General features: G+C 41.0%; 1 protein-coding gene across 1 annotated transcript in view; it reads left to right on the forward strand.

Annotated features, from left to right (window-relative positions):
- Positions 1-249: 249 nt before the first annotated feature.
- The window catches only part of CNTN6 (contactin 6), a gene marked incomplete at both ends in the record, with an annotated part of 224593 nt that continues 205000 nt past the window's right edge, over positions 250-19842 (forward strand). Inside the window, one exon of the mRNA XM_081276135.1 lies at positions 250-304. Within this exon, the coding sequence (XP_081132261.1) occupies positions 250-304 (55 nt within the window). The remainder of the gene's footprint in view (positions 305-19842) is intronic.

Below are 19842 nucleotides of genomic sequence, written 5' to 3' on the forward strand. Positions count from 1 at the left end.
AAAAAGTAGGCATGTAGATTGCTTCACGTTGGATAATCGTATTTTAATACTAAATTAAATCAATTAAATTAAATCAAGACCATCAGTATACATACCATCAGTATACATATTGAAATACCCATGTTTGCATGTTTATAATTGCATGACATTTTCTTGTTTCTTTCAGACTCCTAAGAGACTGACTGGAAGATAGACATTTTTTTTTTCTGCTGATTTTATGGGAGAAAATTTTGACCTTACAAAGTGGAGATGAGGTTGCTATGGAAACTGGTAATTCTGCTGCCACTCATAAAATCTTGTGCAGGTAAAGTATTCTATTATTATGGGTTTAGATTGATAAATATATTGGCACTGTATTTCCTTCTAGAGATGAAATAATGTTCCAAATTCACAATGCGTATTTTCTTTGAATGACTAAATGCTGAAGTTTTGAAGGTAACCTCTGTGGCTAATATAGTAAGACCTTCATCTTTAAAAATATGTCAAATACTATTTTTAAAATAATGTTATATATGCATATATAAAACTTTATATATATATATATATATATATATATATGTATATATATATATAATCTCAAAAATGAGCCTTAAGTTAGCATTATTACATTTATAAGTCGTATAATATACTTTACAGTAAAACTGATTAAATGGTCTTAGTATCAATCCATGATGAAAAATTATTTTTAAACTTAGAGTGATGTCTTTAAAAAACTAAAATTGAAATATAGTTTGCCTCAAATTTAGAAGTTATTGTGGGAAAAAATGCATGTTGAGTTACAGGAAATGAAGATACAGAACATTATAACAAAAAAGCAAAACTTAGAAGTTTTCTTTTTCTTCCCTTTTTCATAACTAACAAAAGAAATCAGTGCTTGTTTTTCATCCATGCAAAATACAGTAGTGACCGTGTTCACTTTTGGTTTGTAACAAACCAGCCTCAATCAGAGTAGGTTAAAGTACCAAGTAACCATCATTTTAGGTGACAGTTCTGTGGGTTGGCAATTTAGGATGGGCCCCCCTTGACTGTGTGATTCCAGTTCTGCTTGGGTGCACTGCACTTGTGGTCACCTAGAGGCATCTGCGACCTGCCTGGTGTAGAATTTTCTCCACTGAGGCTACTGGGCTACCTTGACTTTGATCTACATTGTCTCTTATCCTGTGCCTCTGAGCTGTTTTTCACGGTGGCTACTGAGGGTGCTAAGCAGACGCTGAAGGAATCAAATTCTCTTGAGGACCAGGCTCGAAGTCCTCATCTTGTCATTCCTGTGATGTTCTGTTGGCCATTGCAAGTCATGCAACCAGCCCAGGTTCAAGGGGTTTGGAAATAGGCTTCTTCTCCTTATAGAACAGTTGCAGCGTTGCATCGTCAAGCAGTCTGGGAATCCTCAAGATAAGAGTGACTGTTCTGTAAATAATCCACCCCAGACATTTAGGATCCTGCAGGTTATGTTCTTAATTGCTAAGCCTACCTGCCTAAAGGTATGCAGAGTGTGGACACTGGTTAGGCTATCTCTTTGTCTGAGGAGCCCTTCTGGTATCATTATCACTCTGTTTTCCCTGACCTGTGACAACAGATACAGTTGACATCTCATATATTCATAACAATATATATTGGAAGGAAACACAGGAACAAATATAATAATTTATAAACCAGAAACGCAGTAATTGTATGGGACATATATTTAATAGCAATCCCAAGAGATGGAAAGCTATAGGAATACTAAAATTTGCAGAAATTAACCAGGCTGCAAAAAGGTATTTTTTACTACTAGTGAATTCAACAGCTTGACGTACTATTTGTTCAAAATGATCGTATTATTTTGATTGATGTCACTCCTAACTCTGCAACAGAGATCCTGAGTCAAATAATAATGTCTTGTCTTTCGTAAAAATTAAGAAAAGAAGGCAGAGTCACCAAGGTGCCCCCAGATCATACATGTGTGAATAAGAATTCTGTCTACCCTTAGCGTTCAACTTCCTGTCAAAATTCAACATTAACATTTTGCCCTTTCAATGCGTCTGCTGAATTAGCATAGGATCTCTAAAAGACCTTTTGTGTTAAATTAAAATAAATTATTATTCTCAGAACAGTTATCAAATCTGAGAAATAATTCTGTTCTTCTGTTAACTTTTATTGACCCAAATTGGATGTGATTCAACATGTCCTTTTGCTTTGGTTTTTTTGGATAAAATAACAGGAACAATCATATATCCTCAGTGCACAATTTCACTGTGAAAGAACAGATTGGATTCATTTTTTATTTTTTGAGTCATCGCTATTTAGATTAGATAATCTAAGCTAAACATTTCCCCTAAGGTAAACACGCCAATTATGTTTTACACAAGAGAGCTTTGCTTTAAATTTGTTTGTTCTGTTAGAGATTTCATGGTGTCTTCTCTTCTTGTGGATATTATGTTAGTTTAGAAAATGAGATTGTCTTATGATCCCCAAACTTGCTTTTTACTCCTTCTGAAAGGCCACCAAGTCCTTCCTAATTGCATGCTTTTTCTTTCTTACGTTTAATGCTGTAACCCTTCTTCCTAAACTCCAAATTTTACAACTTAAAAATTTCACCACCAAAATGTCTCTTCTTCTGTTACGTTGCTTTAATTAACCTTATGGCTTCTTCTAGGGCCTTCATAGCAGACACCGGCTTCTTGAACCTTTATAATGAAACTTAACTCATCGAACCTTACATCATTTCTTCTGAAATATTCTTGGAGTTTGGATGTTTTAACCATTCAATTCTTCTGTTTCTTCTTCACATTCTGTAGAGATTAGGAGAAACCCAAGGCCCGTTTAATTAAGAAACAATCCTTAAGTATCCATCTTTATATGATTGCGTTCATAGATGTGGTGGGTTAGATAATGGCACCCCCAAATATCTAGGTTCTCATGCCTAGTAAGTGTGCATGTTATATAGTAAGGCAAAATGGATTTTTCAGGCATGAGGGTCTTGAGATGGGAAGATTACCCTGGACGTCTCGATGGGTTATTCCAAGTGTCTTCATAAGATAGAGGCAGAGCTAGATCTGACACAGGGAATGTAGCGAGAGATTAGAAGATGCTTTATTTCTAGACATAATGATGGAGCAAGGCATCATGAGCCAAGGACTTTGGGAAGGAAATGGTAGAAACTGGAGAAAGCAAGGTACAGAGGGAACATGACCCTGCCAATACCATATTTTGGTCCCTGGGAGACTCATGTTGGATTTCCATCCCCCAGGACTGCAAGAGGGTAAACCGGAAATGCAGTCATTGTTTAGGACATATATATAATAGCAGTTCCAAGAGATGGCACACTATGGGAATGCTAACATAGGCACAAATCAACCGGAAGAATCAGAACACAAAGTTTGTGGTAGTTTTTAGACAAGTCATAGGAAACTAACGTTATCTCCTCCTCCCTCGGTCTACTTTCAGCTTCGAGGTGGCAGGAGGTGTATCTTGCTGGCCCTGGGTTGTGGGCTTCAGTCCCTGCTTCTAAAATGAGCTGATTAATTCCTCACTAAAATTACACATTTGGGGTCCTATTTATATTATCACAAAGTAGAGTGTGTACAGCATCCACCAGGGAATCGTTAGTCCCATCCAACTCTTCCCTCTTACCCTTGTGTGATGACATCCACATCCTAGGATTTTAGAGGTAGAGTTCTAAGAGCATTTAAAAAGTTTTAAACTGTGTCCCAATTGAATGTCAACTTCATAACACCTGGGATTTTCATTGGCTTTATTCTGCATGGGTTTTTTTTTCTGTCATTTGGGAGATTAACTCTTAGTATTTCTAATGAAGAAAGCAGAGCGCTCAACTGAGCAGGTGCAGGCATACACTAGTGTCTATGATGTGCCAAGCATTGAGGTACACATTGACCTCCTGTCTCTGCCCTCCTCAGCCTAACAGTTTAAAAAGAAAGCAGCAGACCTGCAAGTAGGCTAATTATTGCAAGGGAGGAAGGATCTGTTGCTCTTTGGTGGCTGGATAGGGTTACGTAACATGAGATGGAGAGCACATCTTGTGTTTTTGTCCAGAATTCATCCTTTTTACTTCTTTGGTGAGACAAACTCAAGTATATGAAAGACCACTCTTACTGTCAGCCTTTGGGTTTGAATGAGTGTGGCACAGTCTCCTGGATCAGCTAGCCAGTAGATACCATCCACCTTTGCCATATTGATTCAGGATCTGTTTTATCTGGGCATATCCCTGGACTTTTGCTCAAACACAATGACAGAGATGCCCTCCCTTTTTGAAGTTCTAGTGTGAGGCAGCAGAGTGTAAGTTTCTAACACAGCTTTGTGACATTGATGATGGCAGTTACACTCCTAATAGACAATTTTTTTAAAAAAAGTATAAATATTATTGTTAATAGAGATGTATAAATAATATTGTTAATAAATTTTTCAAAAAAGATTAATAGGGTAAAAGTGATCATCGGCTGAATCATGTGCTCTGCCTGCTTTTAAGTTACCCAGGCTGGAAGATGGCACAATTTTAAACCCAGGGTCTGACAGAAGCTCTGCAGTCCTTAGGAATAGTGTGACTCGGGGTCAATGGCTTGTATGATAGACCCAAATATAATAAGCAAACATGACTGCTTCCAAGGAGTGTAATTTTACTGACATTCAGAATTCCTGCTGCCTTTACAATTTCTGCTGAACATATTCTAACATTGTTATTTTAACAAAATGAGATCACTTAAAAATGGTCTTTTTTTTTTTTTCCAATCCACTTGTCTCCCAAGTGTAAGTGGTACATCTGTGCACCATTTGTACTTATTTATTTTGCTGTGGGAAGAGCGCTTTTGTCTAGATCTTATAAAGTTATGGACTGAGCTCCTCTTCAGCAGTCCTGCAGAAAGTCCCGGGTGTTCAGTATGAGAGCTGGTTCTGCCCCACAGAGTGAATAATTCAAGGAATAAACATGGAGTTGCTCACAGTTATCAGCAGAACAGAATGAAAGGCCTGCTTGAGGGTTTCTAACTGTGGCATCACAACATCAGGACCTAATGAGCTGCTTTCTCCTGCCATAGTAATCCCTCTGCAGGAAGAGACGGAGGCTTGAAATGGTAAGAAGCCTTCCCTGCCCTGGTTTCTGTGTCATGTCACCCAACAAATGTGTTTCTATTTCCTTCAAAACCTTTCTCATAGTAATTGATTCATAGAACTTGAATCCAGTTGCTTTTAGGGCAGATACCCCCGCCCCCCCAAAAAAATTCTGTTTGTCAATATCTTTACGTAGCTTACAGTTTATGGACGGCGTAGGCCAGAAGAATCTGGGAGAAAATCTACTTGATTTTAAATGCTCATGAACAGGAACCTGTGGTAAGGATTCATAGGGAAGAATTTATGATGGCTTGGATTTTACTCTGTTTCAAGCAGAGCGTTTTATTGAATTGAGAGCCACGGTAAATGAACTACCTGAGAGAGAGAGAGAGGCAGAAGAAGGGAAATATTCACTGTGACCAAGATTTCTTTAAAGGAAACAATGTATCACGCAGCAAATCCATGAAAATTGGCAGATGTAATAAACCTACTTTGCTCAAGGATCCCAGAAGCACATAATGGATATTCCTTTGGGTCAGAATGCGATGAATATTGAGTATATCACAACCCACACTCTGCCTACGGTCTCCTTCAGATTTATTGTTAGCATAATAGCACCTTTAGGAACGGAACACCAGCCTATATTTTTAAGACAAGTGACATCTTTGCGATTTCTAATAGAGATAGCCCAATTTAGAAATGCTGAAAAGGCCGCTTTTATGCGGTACCAACTGATGAAGGTGGTTATGTGATTATCAAACCTTCTTCCCATGTAATGGATTCTTAAACCCTCAATGAAATTGTTTCTCGGGACTGATAACCCGGTAGAAATAGAAGCTTCTGTTTTGTCAGCATCGGGAGGAAATGATGGTTATGCAGACCATTGTAGTTTTAAGAAATGCAGGCCCTCAATCGAAGGGAGTGGAAGACACAACATTTTCTATGTGAAGTCTCTTTAAAGGGAGGCACAGCTTTCGCGGCAGTGATGACATCGGGCCATCTTTTTATTTTAATGGTACTCATAAATAGGGGTGCCTCAACTTGAAAACATCAAGCAGGATTGGCAAGAATTTTTTCTTTTCCTTTCTTAAACTTTCCTGAGGCTGAAAAAAAATCAAAGTCCTTGCTACGGCCAGCAAGTCACTCAATAACCTCTCTTGCCTCCCTCTTCCATCTCTGCATAACCTGAGCTCGTCTTAGCTCACCATGCTAGGGCCACAGTGTTGCTTAGGCTTCCAGAAATATCTTAAGATCTTTTCCTAGGAAATTCAAGCTATCTAATCAAGCATTCAAATTCAATTTCCTTCAACTCAGGGTACCCATATTTGCCGTGTAGTAGTCTAGAACACTCTTCAGATCTTTCCATGACTGGCTCTTTCCACTACACCCCGCTCAATTCTGTCACCTCCTCAGAATGGCTTTTTCTTGGGACTTTATGTAGGTGCCATCTGTCCCTCCCTGGGTCCCTGGTAGTTGTATTCATCAAACTTTTGAACATATTCGATGAATTTGTCTTTATTTGAAATGAACTTATTTATACCTCCATTCACTTGTTCACTTTCTGTCTCTATCTAAAAGTCAAAGTATTGTCATTTTCTAGGTTATGTGGTGAATGTTGCCGCACCTCATACACTGAAGACTTTCCTATCATGAGAAAGCACTCGATAAATATATTTTTCAAATGGTCAAATGATTGACCAACCTAATTAAGCCCCCGAGACTGCTAAGGGGTAATCTAGCATTCCCAAACAGGTTTAGAAATTTTGCTATATGTTATTGGGATTCATTTTTAGACATAACTATGTTATAATGTATCACTTTATTTTAAGCTTTTTTTAAAAAACATAAAACAAAATCATCATGTATACTAAATTTACAAAGCCAGTCCTAAATTTTGAAGCTAACTAACACTGTTTAATCAGACATACTTTACCTAGACAGGTATAATGTTAGTGTTGATGGTTGAGGGAGGAACACGTTTAACACAGGGTCCATGTTATTTCAATATTTTTTGGTAGAAGATGCCTGTTGATATTGGGTCACCAATCGTCAAGACATTTCAAAACGTTGAGCGAGACTTTATTTCTAGAGAGATTTTTTTTTTATTCCATTTCCAGTACACCAGTTAAGCTCATCCCCCATTACCACTCTTCAAATTCTTTGGCAGTAGTCTCTTATGTTAGTTAGTTTTTTGACCCCTGTGGTTGAAAACACCTGAGAAGAACAACTTAAAACAGGAAAAGTTTGTTTGGTCTCAATATTTCTCCAGAGGTTCTGTCCATAGTGGGTGGGCTCCATGGCTCTGAGCCCAAAGTAAGGCAGAACATCATGGTGGAAGAGCGTGGTGGGGGACCATGGTGCTCTATGTAGGATGCCCAGAAGACACAGAGAGAGGGGTAGGGACCAAAGGAAAGATGCATCTGTCCAGGGTGCATTCCCAATGTCCCACCTCCTCCCCACCAGCCCACAGTTACCACCCACCCAGTCCATTCAAACTAGAACAGACTGATTAGGAAACAGGTATCACAATCCAAACTTTTCACCTCTGAATATTTCTGCATTAACAGGAACTTTGGGTGACACTTCACCTCCAAACCATAACACCTCCTAAGGGTTCTGTGTATCTTAACCACCCTCCCCATCCTTCTTCCCAGGACATGGTTAATTGACAGAAGCTCCTGTACACACACACACACACACATCTTCATGAAGCACAGTTGATTCTATCAGTGCTCCGGGTCAAGACCTCCAGAGGTTCCATTTCCTAGGAAATTCAAGCTATCTAATCAAGCATTCAAATTCAATTTCCTTCAACAAACATTGGAAGTTCTCCAGTGAATTCAATTCAACCTGTGTCGTGAGCCATGCCTCTTCCCTCGTCTCCTTCACGCATCCTTCTTTCTAGGCAGGCAGTACTGCAGGGAGGAACTGGGCACTTTTTATTTCCAGGTCTCACCTCCTGCCACCTCCAGACTTGGGCTCTTTCAGATGCATTTCCTGTGATTTAAATCAAATCCAACCATGCAGACAAATTCACTGTGGGTGCTCTGAGTTATCCTCCCAGCCACCAGTGATCCCTCACCTTAGGCTCTGGATCCAGGAAGAAGCATTTTGACATTCCCACATTCTTTACTTGGACTCAATGTTGTTTTTTCTCAAATTAATACTTATCCTAGGAATGTATCATATGTACTGTGGTAGAAAACCAGCTTGCAGTCATCGCATGCTCACTCCTTAAGGGAAAGATAACTAAATATCACAAGGAAGCACTCAATAAATATATTTTCAAATGATTGACCAAGCTAATAAAGACCCCGAGACTGTTCAGGGGTAATCTAGCATTCCCAAACAGGGTTAGCAATTTAATATTTAGTTAGTTTATGTGCCCTGGACTTGATAGTTTGTAAAGCATTTTACCTGTAGTGTTTGATCTGAGCTTGATAGTGTGTGGAGGAAGGATTATCATCTCCCTTCTATAGATAAGGAAACAGGAATTCAAGAGACAGTGCTTGACATAGTAAAGACCAGAGAATTTCAAAAATGGCAGAATTCATGATGGAAATCTAGTACATGGAAGAAAACGTTGTCAAGTTGATGTCAGACTCAAAATTATGTGACACATAACTATTCACCGTGGAGGTCAGTTATTATTTTTAGAAGCCTGCTTCTGTCAAGAGTATAATATGATTTAAAGGAGTACTATCCAAAATGTTTTTGTCAACCCATAATGGAAAAATAATTATGATTACATAAACCCAATATGTCAATATTTATGTTTATATTATAAAGCATACAAGGTATAAAGTTAAAAAAATATGAAGAGTAAAATGTCTACCGTTTCCTATCATCACCATCAACAAATTATCTGGTATACATATCACCCCAATCTGCAGACCATATATTTTAAAAATAAGACAGGATATGTCCTATGTAGAGTTGACGGGAAATTGGGTAAATATGTGCCTTTTTAAGCCAATCTCAACTAATCAAAAACTCTGAAAATGATTATAATATATAGTCGTTGACACTAAGCACCACTGTGAATGGACCTCAAAATCATGATCTAAATGAAGATCCTATTAGGCCCCCTTTGGAATATTTGGCAGTATCCTTAGAAGTTCCTATTGCCTTTTTATCCATGCCCAGCTGAAAACCTGGAATATTCAGCCAGCGGTGTGCTGGGGCTAAATGATAACCAATTATTAAGAGCTCACTGTTATTTTCAGAAAGTTTGTAAGGAAGATGTTAAACATGGCCACTATTAAATATTAACATGTATGAAACTACAATTAAAATTGTCTTTACAAATTAACAAGTACACGAAACTCATGACTTCTGAATTATTTTAGTACATTTTATTATTGCTGGTGGTGTTGAGGCTGTTTAGATCTACGATTATCTGTATGATGAGAATACTCAATCATGGCAAGCAATTGCGTATCTCTTTCTAATTGCTCACATCATTTTGTTAGCTCGAAAACAGTCATGGGGAATATTTACACCACAGTAATTGGGAAAAGCTACAGATCAGGGCTTCCCTTATGCTGATGCTAAAACAGTTTTCATGATATAAATATAATTTTTAGGAGCCTAAGAAATAGTTTAAAGCTATAACCTATGTCAGATACAAGGACAGTAAATTTTCACTGGGAGGGGTGGAGCGGAGGGTGGTATAGCTCCAATTGTCAAGTCCTGGTTGAATTGCAACCAATGACTGGTTATAAGTGCTATAGAGGGATGTAAATGTTTGGTAAAAATTAGCAAAAGCCTTCTGCAGGGATGACTTGACCTATGGAATGCATAATATAAGAGTCATATATTTGTTGATGTGCTACACATTCATCTTATTAGTAAAATTGATAATAAACATACTCATGTATATATATATACATATATATATATATACATATATATACATGCACACACATATGTGTACATGCATGTTGATACATATTTTATTTGTGTATATACACACACACACACACACACACATATATATATATAAATATGTATATACACACTTTTTTTTCTTTTGGACTGGGGATTGAACTCAGGGGCACTAGGCCACTGAGCCACATCTTTTGCATTTTATTTAGAGACAGTGTCTCAGTGAGTTGCTTAGCACCTCCCGTTTGCTGAGGCTGGTTTTGACCTTGTGATCCTCCAGCCTCAGCCTCCGGAACCACTGGGATTATAGGCGTGCACCACTGCACCCAGCTGTGCCCATATATTTATATACTTTGTTGTTGTAGTTGTTCAGAGAGGCGGTTTTTACTAGGAACATCTTTTTGACCACTTTTCATTGTTAGCCACTTTTTATTAGGAGAAGTATGCTGTGTTTTACAGATTTATTGGGTACAGGAAACAAGATAAATAATTAAGTACCCAGACTGTGATGACTTCCAGAATGTGTACACACACACACACACACACACACACACACAAATGGTATGACATTATACTAGGTGATATTGTCTTCTCTTTTAATTCTTTTAGCATTTACATTTTTCTATTTTATTTATTCTAAAAAAAAAAAACTGCTCAATTTAGGGATAAAGATAACAAATTTGGATTGTGTGAAAAAAAAAATCTCACTCTGAGCGTATTCCTAATAGGTTACAAGAAAGAAACAGATGAAGAGACTCTTCTCTCCCGCATAATTAAAAACTCAACCTGTGTCTCTCATAGCTTGCAGGAACAACAGGTGTTGTCTGCTCACTTTGCCGGGAGCTGACAATAGAGCAGACTCTCAGTACCTACAGCTCAGAAAACAACATTTCCATCAAAACAAAACCCTCCTCGCGCGTGTGTGGCTTTGCTCCCTGATCAGTTCTCCACACTGAGCCCGGAAACAGTGATGGGGTTGTTTGGATGTCATCAGGCACGGGGAGCTCTGTTTATTTTTGTTTGTCATTTTTTTTAACCTCTGTTTGCATACACAGGGACCTGAGAAGGCACTCACAATCACAGACTACAGCAGTGTGGTTGGATCTCTGCATGGCCCCAGTTGGACACTTTGAAAGACAGGAACGTGCAATCACCCTGCTCTTTCTTGGTAGAAACCTTAGTCCTAGTCCCCTTGAAATGGCAGTGAGATTGCAGGGATCAAATGGCTGGAAATCTGTGCCTGGGCTTCTCCGGCCTCTCTTAATTATCACCAATTGTCCTCTCTACTTGGTTCTCTGCATACAGCATTGCTCAACGGATCCCTTGTTAGGGCTGTAATTTGATATATTTAAGTTCATGGCCATTTATCTGTTTTACTTACCCAAACTCTCGGGTCTCTCTTAAATGCAAGTTGACAGTTGGTCCAATAATTTGTTCCTTGTGATAAAATATCTGGTGGAAGATGTTTTATCATGCTATGTGTTTGAGAAGATCTTTCCGGAGCCCACTGGCGTAAGGATTGATGATGCAGATGGGCTTCGGGGACCGCTTGCAGAAAAGCCACCTTCTGCTTCACTGTGGGGTTTTTCTATTTACTGTCTGGCTGGACTTTGTGACCCTTTGCTTACATGTCCACAATGTTAAAAATCACTTCAAATGAGCACATAGGAAAGGACAATCCCAAAAAGAGCTGAAAAGCAGGGACACTTTTTTTTATTTTAAATCCTTACCTGGGGACCAACCTATCCACCTCTCATCTCTTGCTTGTGTCTTGAAGACAAATACATCTGAAATTCTTGTACCAGGGGATCACCATCATCCTTCCCTGTTCTGATGCTCCCTGACTGGAAGATGAGAAGTGTTAATGCAATTTTACAATTTCATAATAGTCCTGAAAAAAAAAAAAACACAGATGAAACAACACAGTTTCTTTTAGCAGAGGGTCCCTGTGGGATTCATCTGTGAATTGTTTCTCTCTGTCTTCTCCTGGACCCTTGAGTGATTATAAAGGAATGACTGCATGCTTTTCTCTCATCAAATATTTTCTGATTATTCTTGTGAAACTATAGCCAAGAGCAACACTGATGGTGTCCAGTCACATGTGGGTAGTACCCTTGTGACTCCAATGTGGCTGTTGTGGATGCCACTGCTCTGTGGCTAAAACCGTGCTACACCCTCTTGTCCCAGTCTTCAAAGCCCATTGATTGGTCAGCCTGCCGGTCAATAGGATCCATCAGTTAATTCGGGGAGTTGCTCAGTCATGACAAACAAACTATTAATGTGGAGTGACAACCTGCAACATGCTGCGCAGCTGGGTGTGGTAAACACTTAGCCAATCTATAATCAATTGATCCTTCTCACTTGGCACGAGTGCTTGTTTCCAGTGGAAAACGGATGGAAAATCAGGGTGAATCTGAAGTCGGAAAGAGCAGGACCATTGAACCAAGATGGTGGCTTGGGTTGAGTGACATTCCCTAAATTCCTTCCTTCCCCTTCACCGTTCTAAACTTTTAGGGACCGAAAGGTGGCCAAAAAAGGGGGGGGGAACAGAGGGGACGTTCGCAAGGGGGAATGGACACGGCTCTGTGAAAGTCATGCGTGGGTTATCTGATGAGAAAGAGATTCTGATGGGCTTACCTTGGTCTCCTCTTCCTATCCACTTTTGTCCCAGCTAAAATCCAGCAGTGACCACAGGCTACCACCAGTTTCAGGGGTGACAGTCTCTTCTCCCTCAAAGGCTCACTCTGACAGCTGGACCGGCTGGTTTTCCAGAGCCCTTGGCACGATCTGAACGGCCTGCACCTGTGACCAGGAAGGCTTGTTGGTGACATCAGTGTGATCCTCCCCTTTTATTTCTTATTTCTTTTTTTTATACTGGGGATTGAACTCAGGAGCACTTACCCACTGACTCCCATCCCTAGCCCATTTTTGTATTTTATTTAGAGACAGCGTCTCGCTGAGTTGCTTAGCACCTTGCTCAGTTGCTGAGGCTGGCTTCGAACTCACAGTCCTCCTGCCTCAGCCTCCCAAGCTGCTGGGATGACAGGCGTGTGCCACCGCATCTGGCTTTCCCCTCTTACTTCTGTACCCACTTCTTCTCTTATGGTTACATGAGGTCTTCCCATAAAACAGATTCCCTCTTCCAAGTTACATATGGTGACTCTGATTCCTGCTTCTCAGCCTTCACTAAAACGGACCCATTTTTCTTACCAAATGGGGAGCAATTATCCACATCTCTATGCCCTGACTTCCCTGTTTTATGTTGAATGTGGCGCAGTGCTCAGGGACCTCGGGTTTTCATGGTAAGTGTGATCAGCACACCGACTCAATCCTGGCCAAACGTCAGTGGAAGCTGAACACTCGAGTCCTGGGCAGCATGGCACGGATTTGTTTGTTTGTTTGCTTGTTTCTTCCTGTGTTGTGATGTTCACTCTCTCTGTGTGCCCTTTGGTGACCAGGCAGCCTCCCTACTCACCACCTCAACCTCCTGCAGACCTTCTACCATTCTGCAAAGCCACCTCTGACTTTCCGTTCCTCAGTGTGATACTTTCATCAGGCTTCATCCTAATTCACACACAAAAACAAAGAATCCAGCACACTTTGGATCAGTGCACATCTGGGTTGACTTCTTCCAGATGAGCCATGATTTTTTTTTTTTTGGTGGGGGGAGAGGATGTAACCCCAAGAAAGAAAAATGCAAGCAAGTGTGAGAGGTTATCAGGCTGTGATGAAGCAATAGGCATACCATTTTTTAGTGGCAGCCTATATAGATAGGATAGAGGGTCTTGTCTTTCTTCGTCTCACCTACTGGTCATGATATCTTGGGAAGTCTTTGGAAGGGCAGAAGTGTCTCAGGCTTATGCTTGGTGATTTGGGGGATGCATAAGAACCCGCTGTCTACACTGCATGCTGACACTGTAATGAACTGAGGCCACTGGCTCTTCCCATCGCACCCTCATTGCTCCGTTTCCCAGGGTCTGCACTCTTGCCTCAGCAATTGCAAGGGACTGCCACCATCCAGCCATCACGGCCAACTCCACCTCTCAACATGCCAATGGGAAATCTTAATAGTTCCGCATTCTTTATTTAGAAATTTCATTGCAATAGTACAGCTACTTGAGTCACATGCTCCAAATGGGATTCCTGTGGAGCAGAACCGAGTGGATTCTTCTCAACCACCTCCTGAAGCCCTCTCAGACCTCAGTGAGCCTTTCCAAATTCTTTTCCCCACTTTTTCTTCTATAAAGACACTTTAAACAGGTCAAAATAAGTGCACATCTCTCGCGGACTGACTCCTCACGGTTCTCACAGCTTTGACCTCTATTGAGCATTTAGTGGGTACCAACCATCCTGCCAGACCTTACTCCTATTCCCCCTGTGGCCACCCTCTGAGGTGTGTGCTGTTATCATTTCCATTTTTGTAGCTTAGGAAATGAGAGGTTATGCAGTCCCCGAGGATAACATGATGGATAAGCAACAGAATGTGCACAAACTAGATTTTTAACAGACCCAACTCTCTGTGTCCTGTTTTTTTTCTCTCTCTCTGACAATCTACTTTCCCTTTTTTAGAATGCACTTTCCCTCTGAGCACACATTTGGAGTCTTCCTTTCCTTCCAAGGCTCACTCAGAACCCGTAAGTCTTCCATAATCTCTCTCTCGCACCACCACCATCCACCCACCTCCAGGAAATCTCTGCAGACGCCCAGGAGGAAGAGGGTTGGGTGACATTTGGTCCTCCTCCCTCACCATGTAGCTTGGAACCTGGCTCAAAGGGGTAGCACCAGCTCATGAACATGGCAACTGCTTTTGAAGAAGCAAGTACAACCCTTGTTGTGTATCCTTAAGTCCACAGACCTGCTTAGGTGATGTTGAGCAGCGACCCTGAAATTTGAAACATGACTCATACCTGCTTCCTGACGTCTTATTGGACTGGGAAAGATACCAAATACCATCAGCCTTCTACACTCCCTAAGACATACTAAGCACCCAACTCTCGATAGTTACCGCTAGTAAGTCTACTTTTTATTCCATTTCTTTGTTGGAGATGTTTATGGAAAAGTTTTATTTCTTATTCCCTAAACAGACCTTAAACTTTGACCACATAGATCCATACTTGAGATTTATCATTTTAATCTGTGAAGTTTGCCTAACACAGATTGGGTAAATAGCCTTTGTTTACTGTGTAAACTGGCTAACTTTTGAAGTGCTACATGAGTCATAAATGATCACTCATCATTGCAAATAGCCGTGTACCATTTCCTAATATCTTGTACTCTTCTCAGTATTTACATCTATGGATTTATATAATCCTCACCATGAATCCCCGAGGTAGGCAAGTTATATTGGCCCCACTTTACATAAAGGGAAAAACAGAGCACAGGTTAAGAATCTTGCCTAAGGTACACAGTGGTGGGGCTAAGAGTTCAATGCAGGTAGTTGGCTCCAGGATCTACACTCAGCTGCTGCACTCAACAGCTGCTCAGCATAGCTGAGGGATGCCAATACCTCATATATACTGAGCTCTCATAGGCACCTTCAAATAACTCAATAATGCAATAGGATCTTGAACAGAAACCAGTGGCAAAAGCAGCATTATTGGCTCCATGTTGGAAGTTGGGCAATCCCCAGAGCAGATCCTGAGACAAGGGTTTGAGTGAAAGTCATGCATTGAAAGATAAGCAAAGCCCCAGGAGGAGTTAGATGAGATGGAATAAGAAAGGGCAAAGTGTGTTTGGTCCAGGTCACTTCTGGACATGGCTGAGACTCTATGGACGTAGAATCGAATACAATCTGAGTGTTATCAGAGTAACAGTGTTGACAGAGATAACCACCCTTCACTGTCCTGTGGTCACTGCCATCAACTTGCAGAATTGTCGATGAGCTCTAAGCACTAAGCACAAGAAACGTCCAGAAACAGACAGTCACAAAACTATGCAACAGGAAGTTCCCTTGGGAATGGTAAATATTGAGAGGTTATGGGTGAGAAATGTATCTCGCCTCATTTTATTGATCCAAAACCTGGGTACAGGGCTGGGGATGTGGCTCAAGCGGTAGTGCGCTCGCCTGGCATGCGTGCGGCCCGGGTTCGATCCTCAGCACCACATACCAACAAAGATGTTGTGTCCGCCGAGAACTAAAAAATAATATATATTAAAAAAAAAATTCTCTCTCTCTCTCCTCTTTCACTCTCTCTTAAAAAACAAAACAAAACAAAACCTGGGTACAAACCAGCTGAACCACCTGTTGCATACCACACAGGAAACGGGAATGTGTGTAGAGCCCTGGGGTCTGAACTCAGGTACCCATGCACATTTTTTTTTTCAGGCTTGGTGGAATCAATGGGGGAACAGACAGACCTGTCTGGCTTAATGGGAGAGACACTAAGACATAGGCTAATTTTTTTTAAATGCAAGTTTTAAAGGAATCACAATAAATTGGTGATAAATAAAAAATAACTCAGGTGGCGAGGAGTGGGCAGGGAATATTTGTGCAAGGAAAAACCAAATCCATACATCTCTGAAGATGGAAAAAGCCCCAAGTCCTCAGATGGTAGAGGAAGAATACCTTTCAGGAGGATGAAGGCAGGGGAAAGATGTTCCACCCCAGTGCCCCTAATGAGGAGCTAGAACTTAATTCTAATAGCAATGACAATCTATCAAATCTATCCATCAGTACACGATTGTTTTTATTTAGCCTAGCAGCCTTCTAGATTTAATGTTTTTTTTTTTTAAGAAAATTCTGATATTTCTAAATACTTAGAAGGTTGACATCAAACCAGGTAAGGGTGTTGGTCAAGTGTGGGGTGCAATGCTCAGCTATCACCTTGTGTGGGAGCCAATCTCCCTTAGCTCTCCAGGGCTCCTTGCTGATTCTACCCACATCTGACTTTAATCCTCAATGCCTGTGAGATGATCTAAATTTTGACTGCATATTTAGCTCTTCATGGATCCTGCAGTGAATGATGAGAATTATTCATCTTTCTTTAGCATAAACCAGATTTAACAGAAGGCTAAAAAAAAAAAAAAAATAACACGAAGAGGCTTTCTGGTCAAGTTTCAGGGCTGAAATGGAAAAGAAATCCTGCCTGATGGAACTTCCATGAATTCGACTTCCTCTCTTTAATTTTCTAAATGGGATTTGTACTATTTTTAAAATGAAAATTGACCAAGTTTTTAAAAATGCGTCCTGCTTCCGTAGATGACCTAAGAGTTTGAATCATTTTATTTATTTATTTTTACACTGAAATAATCAGGAAATTGACCTCCACTTTCCACATTATTTGATGAACCTTGGTCATACTGAACTTCCAAATATCACCAAGAATTCTACCTTGGATTTTTTTTAAAAAAAAAGTTGATTACTTAGCAATAACAAGTTATATCAGTGGCCCAGGTTGTATCCATCTTGTTTCATTCGAAAAATAAAATCTTTTATTATTGATATTCGCCTAAGCTGTTTGAAGTTATTTAGTTATAATATTACAATTAATGATTAAAAATGATAACTAGAAAAATATAAATGTCATTCTTTCCATTATATAGTCCAAAAAAAAAAATAAAATAAAATAAAGGATCAGGGAAAGAGTTAAAGACCCTCAGTTAATAGCAGAATTGGGTCTGAACCCCAGAGGGTCTATTTAAATAGCAAACCTCCTTCGGGGTGGGGGTGGGGGTGTAAAATGCTGAATCTCTGGGGTCCTTCGATTTCAAAAATTTGATATTCCAAGAAAATAGAGATGGAAACGCTCGCGTAGATAAGAAAAACCAAACTTAGAACATTTGTAAAAAAAAAAAAAAAAAATTCAAAAATCTGGCTTTCTCGTGTTCCTTGTATTCCCCATGCTCTTAGCACAGGTGACATGTGACCGAGACAAATTCAGAGCATCAAAAGACAAAAGAAAAGGCACTTACCCCACATCCTCCCGAGCTCTTGTCGGCTTCTCTTGACACTGGCATCGACGTGAGGCTTAATGGAGCCACCCAGAAGGGTTCCCCTGGGTTGTGGGGTTATTACAGATTCCTTATTGAGCTCAGCGCCGGCCGCGTTACCTTCCTGGCCGGGATGATCCCCACTTCCCTGAGTGAGTTTTGCACACTTCTATTCATTTGTGGAGACAGGAATGCAGCCTGTTTAGCACCTGGCTCATTCAGTTGCAGCTCACGGTGACCACTGTGATCACTGTGTTTTTATCGGTTTCCTTCAGTTGGGCATGACCTTAGAAGGTATTTTAACATACTGCCCATCCATGGAGTGTCACTTTCCACTTTGGGGGGTTATACGTGATGTGCAGTCTCACCGGTTGTAGGTGCATATGGGAAAGCAACTGTCCAGTTCGTTCTGCCGTCTTTTCCTGTTCCCCTTGCTGACCACTACATTGGACTCATCCAAACCAAATCGCGCTTGTGAGTTTTCCGTGTTTTCCTTTGATGCCTGGGTTTTGTAAGCTTACTTGCTGCCGCAGTCTGGCTGGGCACAAAATAACGGGACCGCCACACAGCCTTGAAGGTTCAAAACAGGAACTCCTTTATTCTGCGCACTCCCGCAAAGCCACTCACGTGGCCTTCTCTCGGGATACACCACACACCAACCGGAAATCCCTCCCCAGGCACTTCCCCAACCAATGGGAACTCTCCGGGAATCCCCACGAGAACTCCAAAGTACCAGGCCTAGGCGGACAGCAGGGGTCTAATATACACAGCTTAACATAACCATTATCATCTCAATGGCTTGCTGGCGTCACCTCTCAACCACTCCGTTCTGGCAAAAATGCCATGAGTCATTCGGACTCAGCTATGGCTCTCAGCATATTGCCACTTCCGTGAGTAAATATTTGCTATTGATACGGGAAGAGGGTCATGTTCTATCTCAGTATTCATACATGAATAAGTGAGTCGTTATGACCTATGTTAATCCGTTTTCTCCTGCTGTTGCAAAATGTCCAAGATAAATAGAAGGAAAAAATAGTTATTGTGGCTCCTAGTGTCAAAGACTTTATATTCCAGGGTCTCTGGGCTCTAGCCTCTTGGCCTCTGGTGAGGTAGAACATCTTTGCAAGGAACACAGAGTAGAGCAAAGTGGCTCCCTGGGTGGTGGCACAGAAGGGACCAAGACCTTATTATCTCCCGCAAGGCAGGGCTGTAGTGACTCACTGCTCCAAGGAGGTCCCACCTCTTAAAGCTTGAACACCCTCCTGCTAGTACCAGGGGCTGCAGACCAAGCCTTTAGCATGTGGTCTTACGGGTACATTGCATCTCCAAACCATAAGATGACCATTGGTCAAACTTCATTGGTCAAATGAAGGGCTGATCATGGGTGCCCGACAGAGACGGCAGAAATCCGTGAACATACAGGTAAACATAACCCTGGCTTTGACTTCAGAATTGTGACTCCAGAACTAATTAATCTCCTACTTGTCAACCAGGCTTTTGCAATCTCAGCCTTCTCTACTGATCATTAATCATGGTTGGGACCAGATGATGCCTTGCAGTGTGACCCTGATAAGTGTGCTGTGACATGCTGAGCAGAATCCGTGTCTCTACCTCCTCGATCCCAGGAGCAGTCCCCAGCCCAGGTCATGACAAGCAAAGAATGACTCACACTCCAAAAGCCGTCTTCGGAGCAAAAGTGTCCCAGCTGAGAGCCTGTGATGCATACTCTGAAGAATGCTTCTGGTTCTCAGCAAGCTCACCCAACGCTATGTCTTTCAATGCAACCTCAGCCTCTGATTTCACACCATCTAAACCTACTGCAGCTTCCTCATACTCTGGTCTGGTAACTCCTAGACTTCCCCCATTGGACCCTCAGGATCATCCCCTCCAGGCCTCTGAGAGTAGGAACTACATTAACTCCAGTCTTTCCGTCTTCTCCAACTTTGTGCCTCCCTCCTTCAAGGTCTTTCCTGTCTCTGAACC

Source organism: Spermophilus citellus (assembly GCF_964194105.1).
Source record: "Spermophilus citellus genome assembly, chromosome: 19".
NCBI lineage: Eukaryota > Metazoa > Chordata > Mammalia > Rodentia > Sciuridae > Spermophilus > Spermophilus citellus.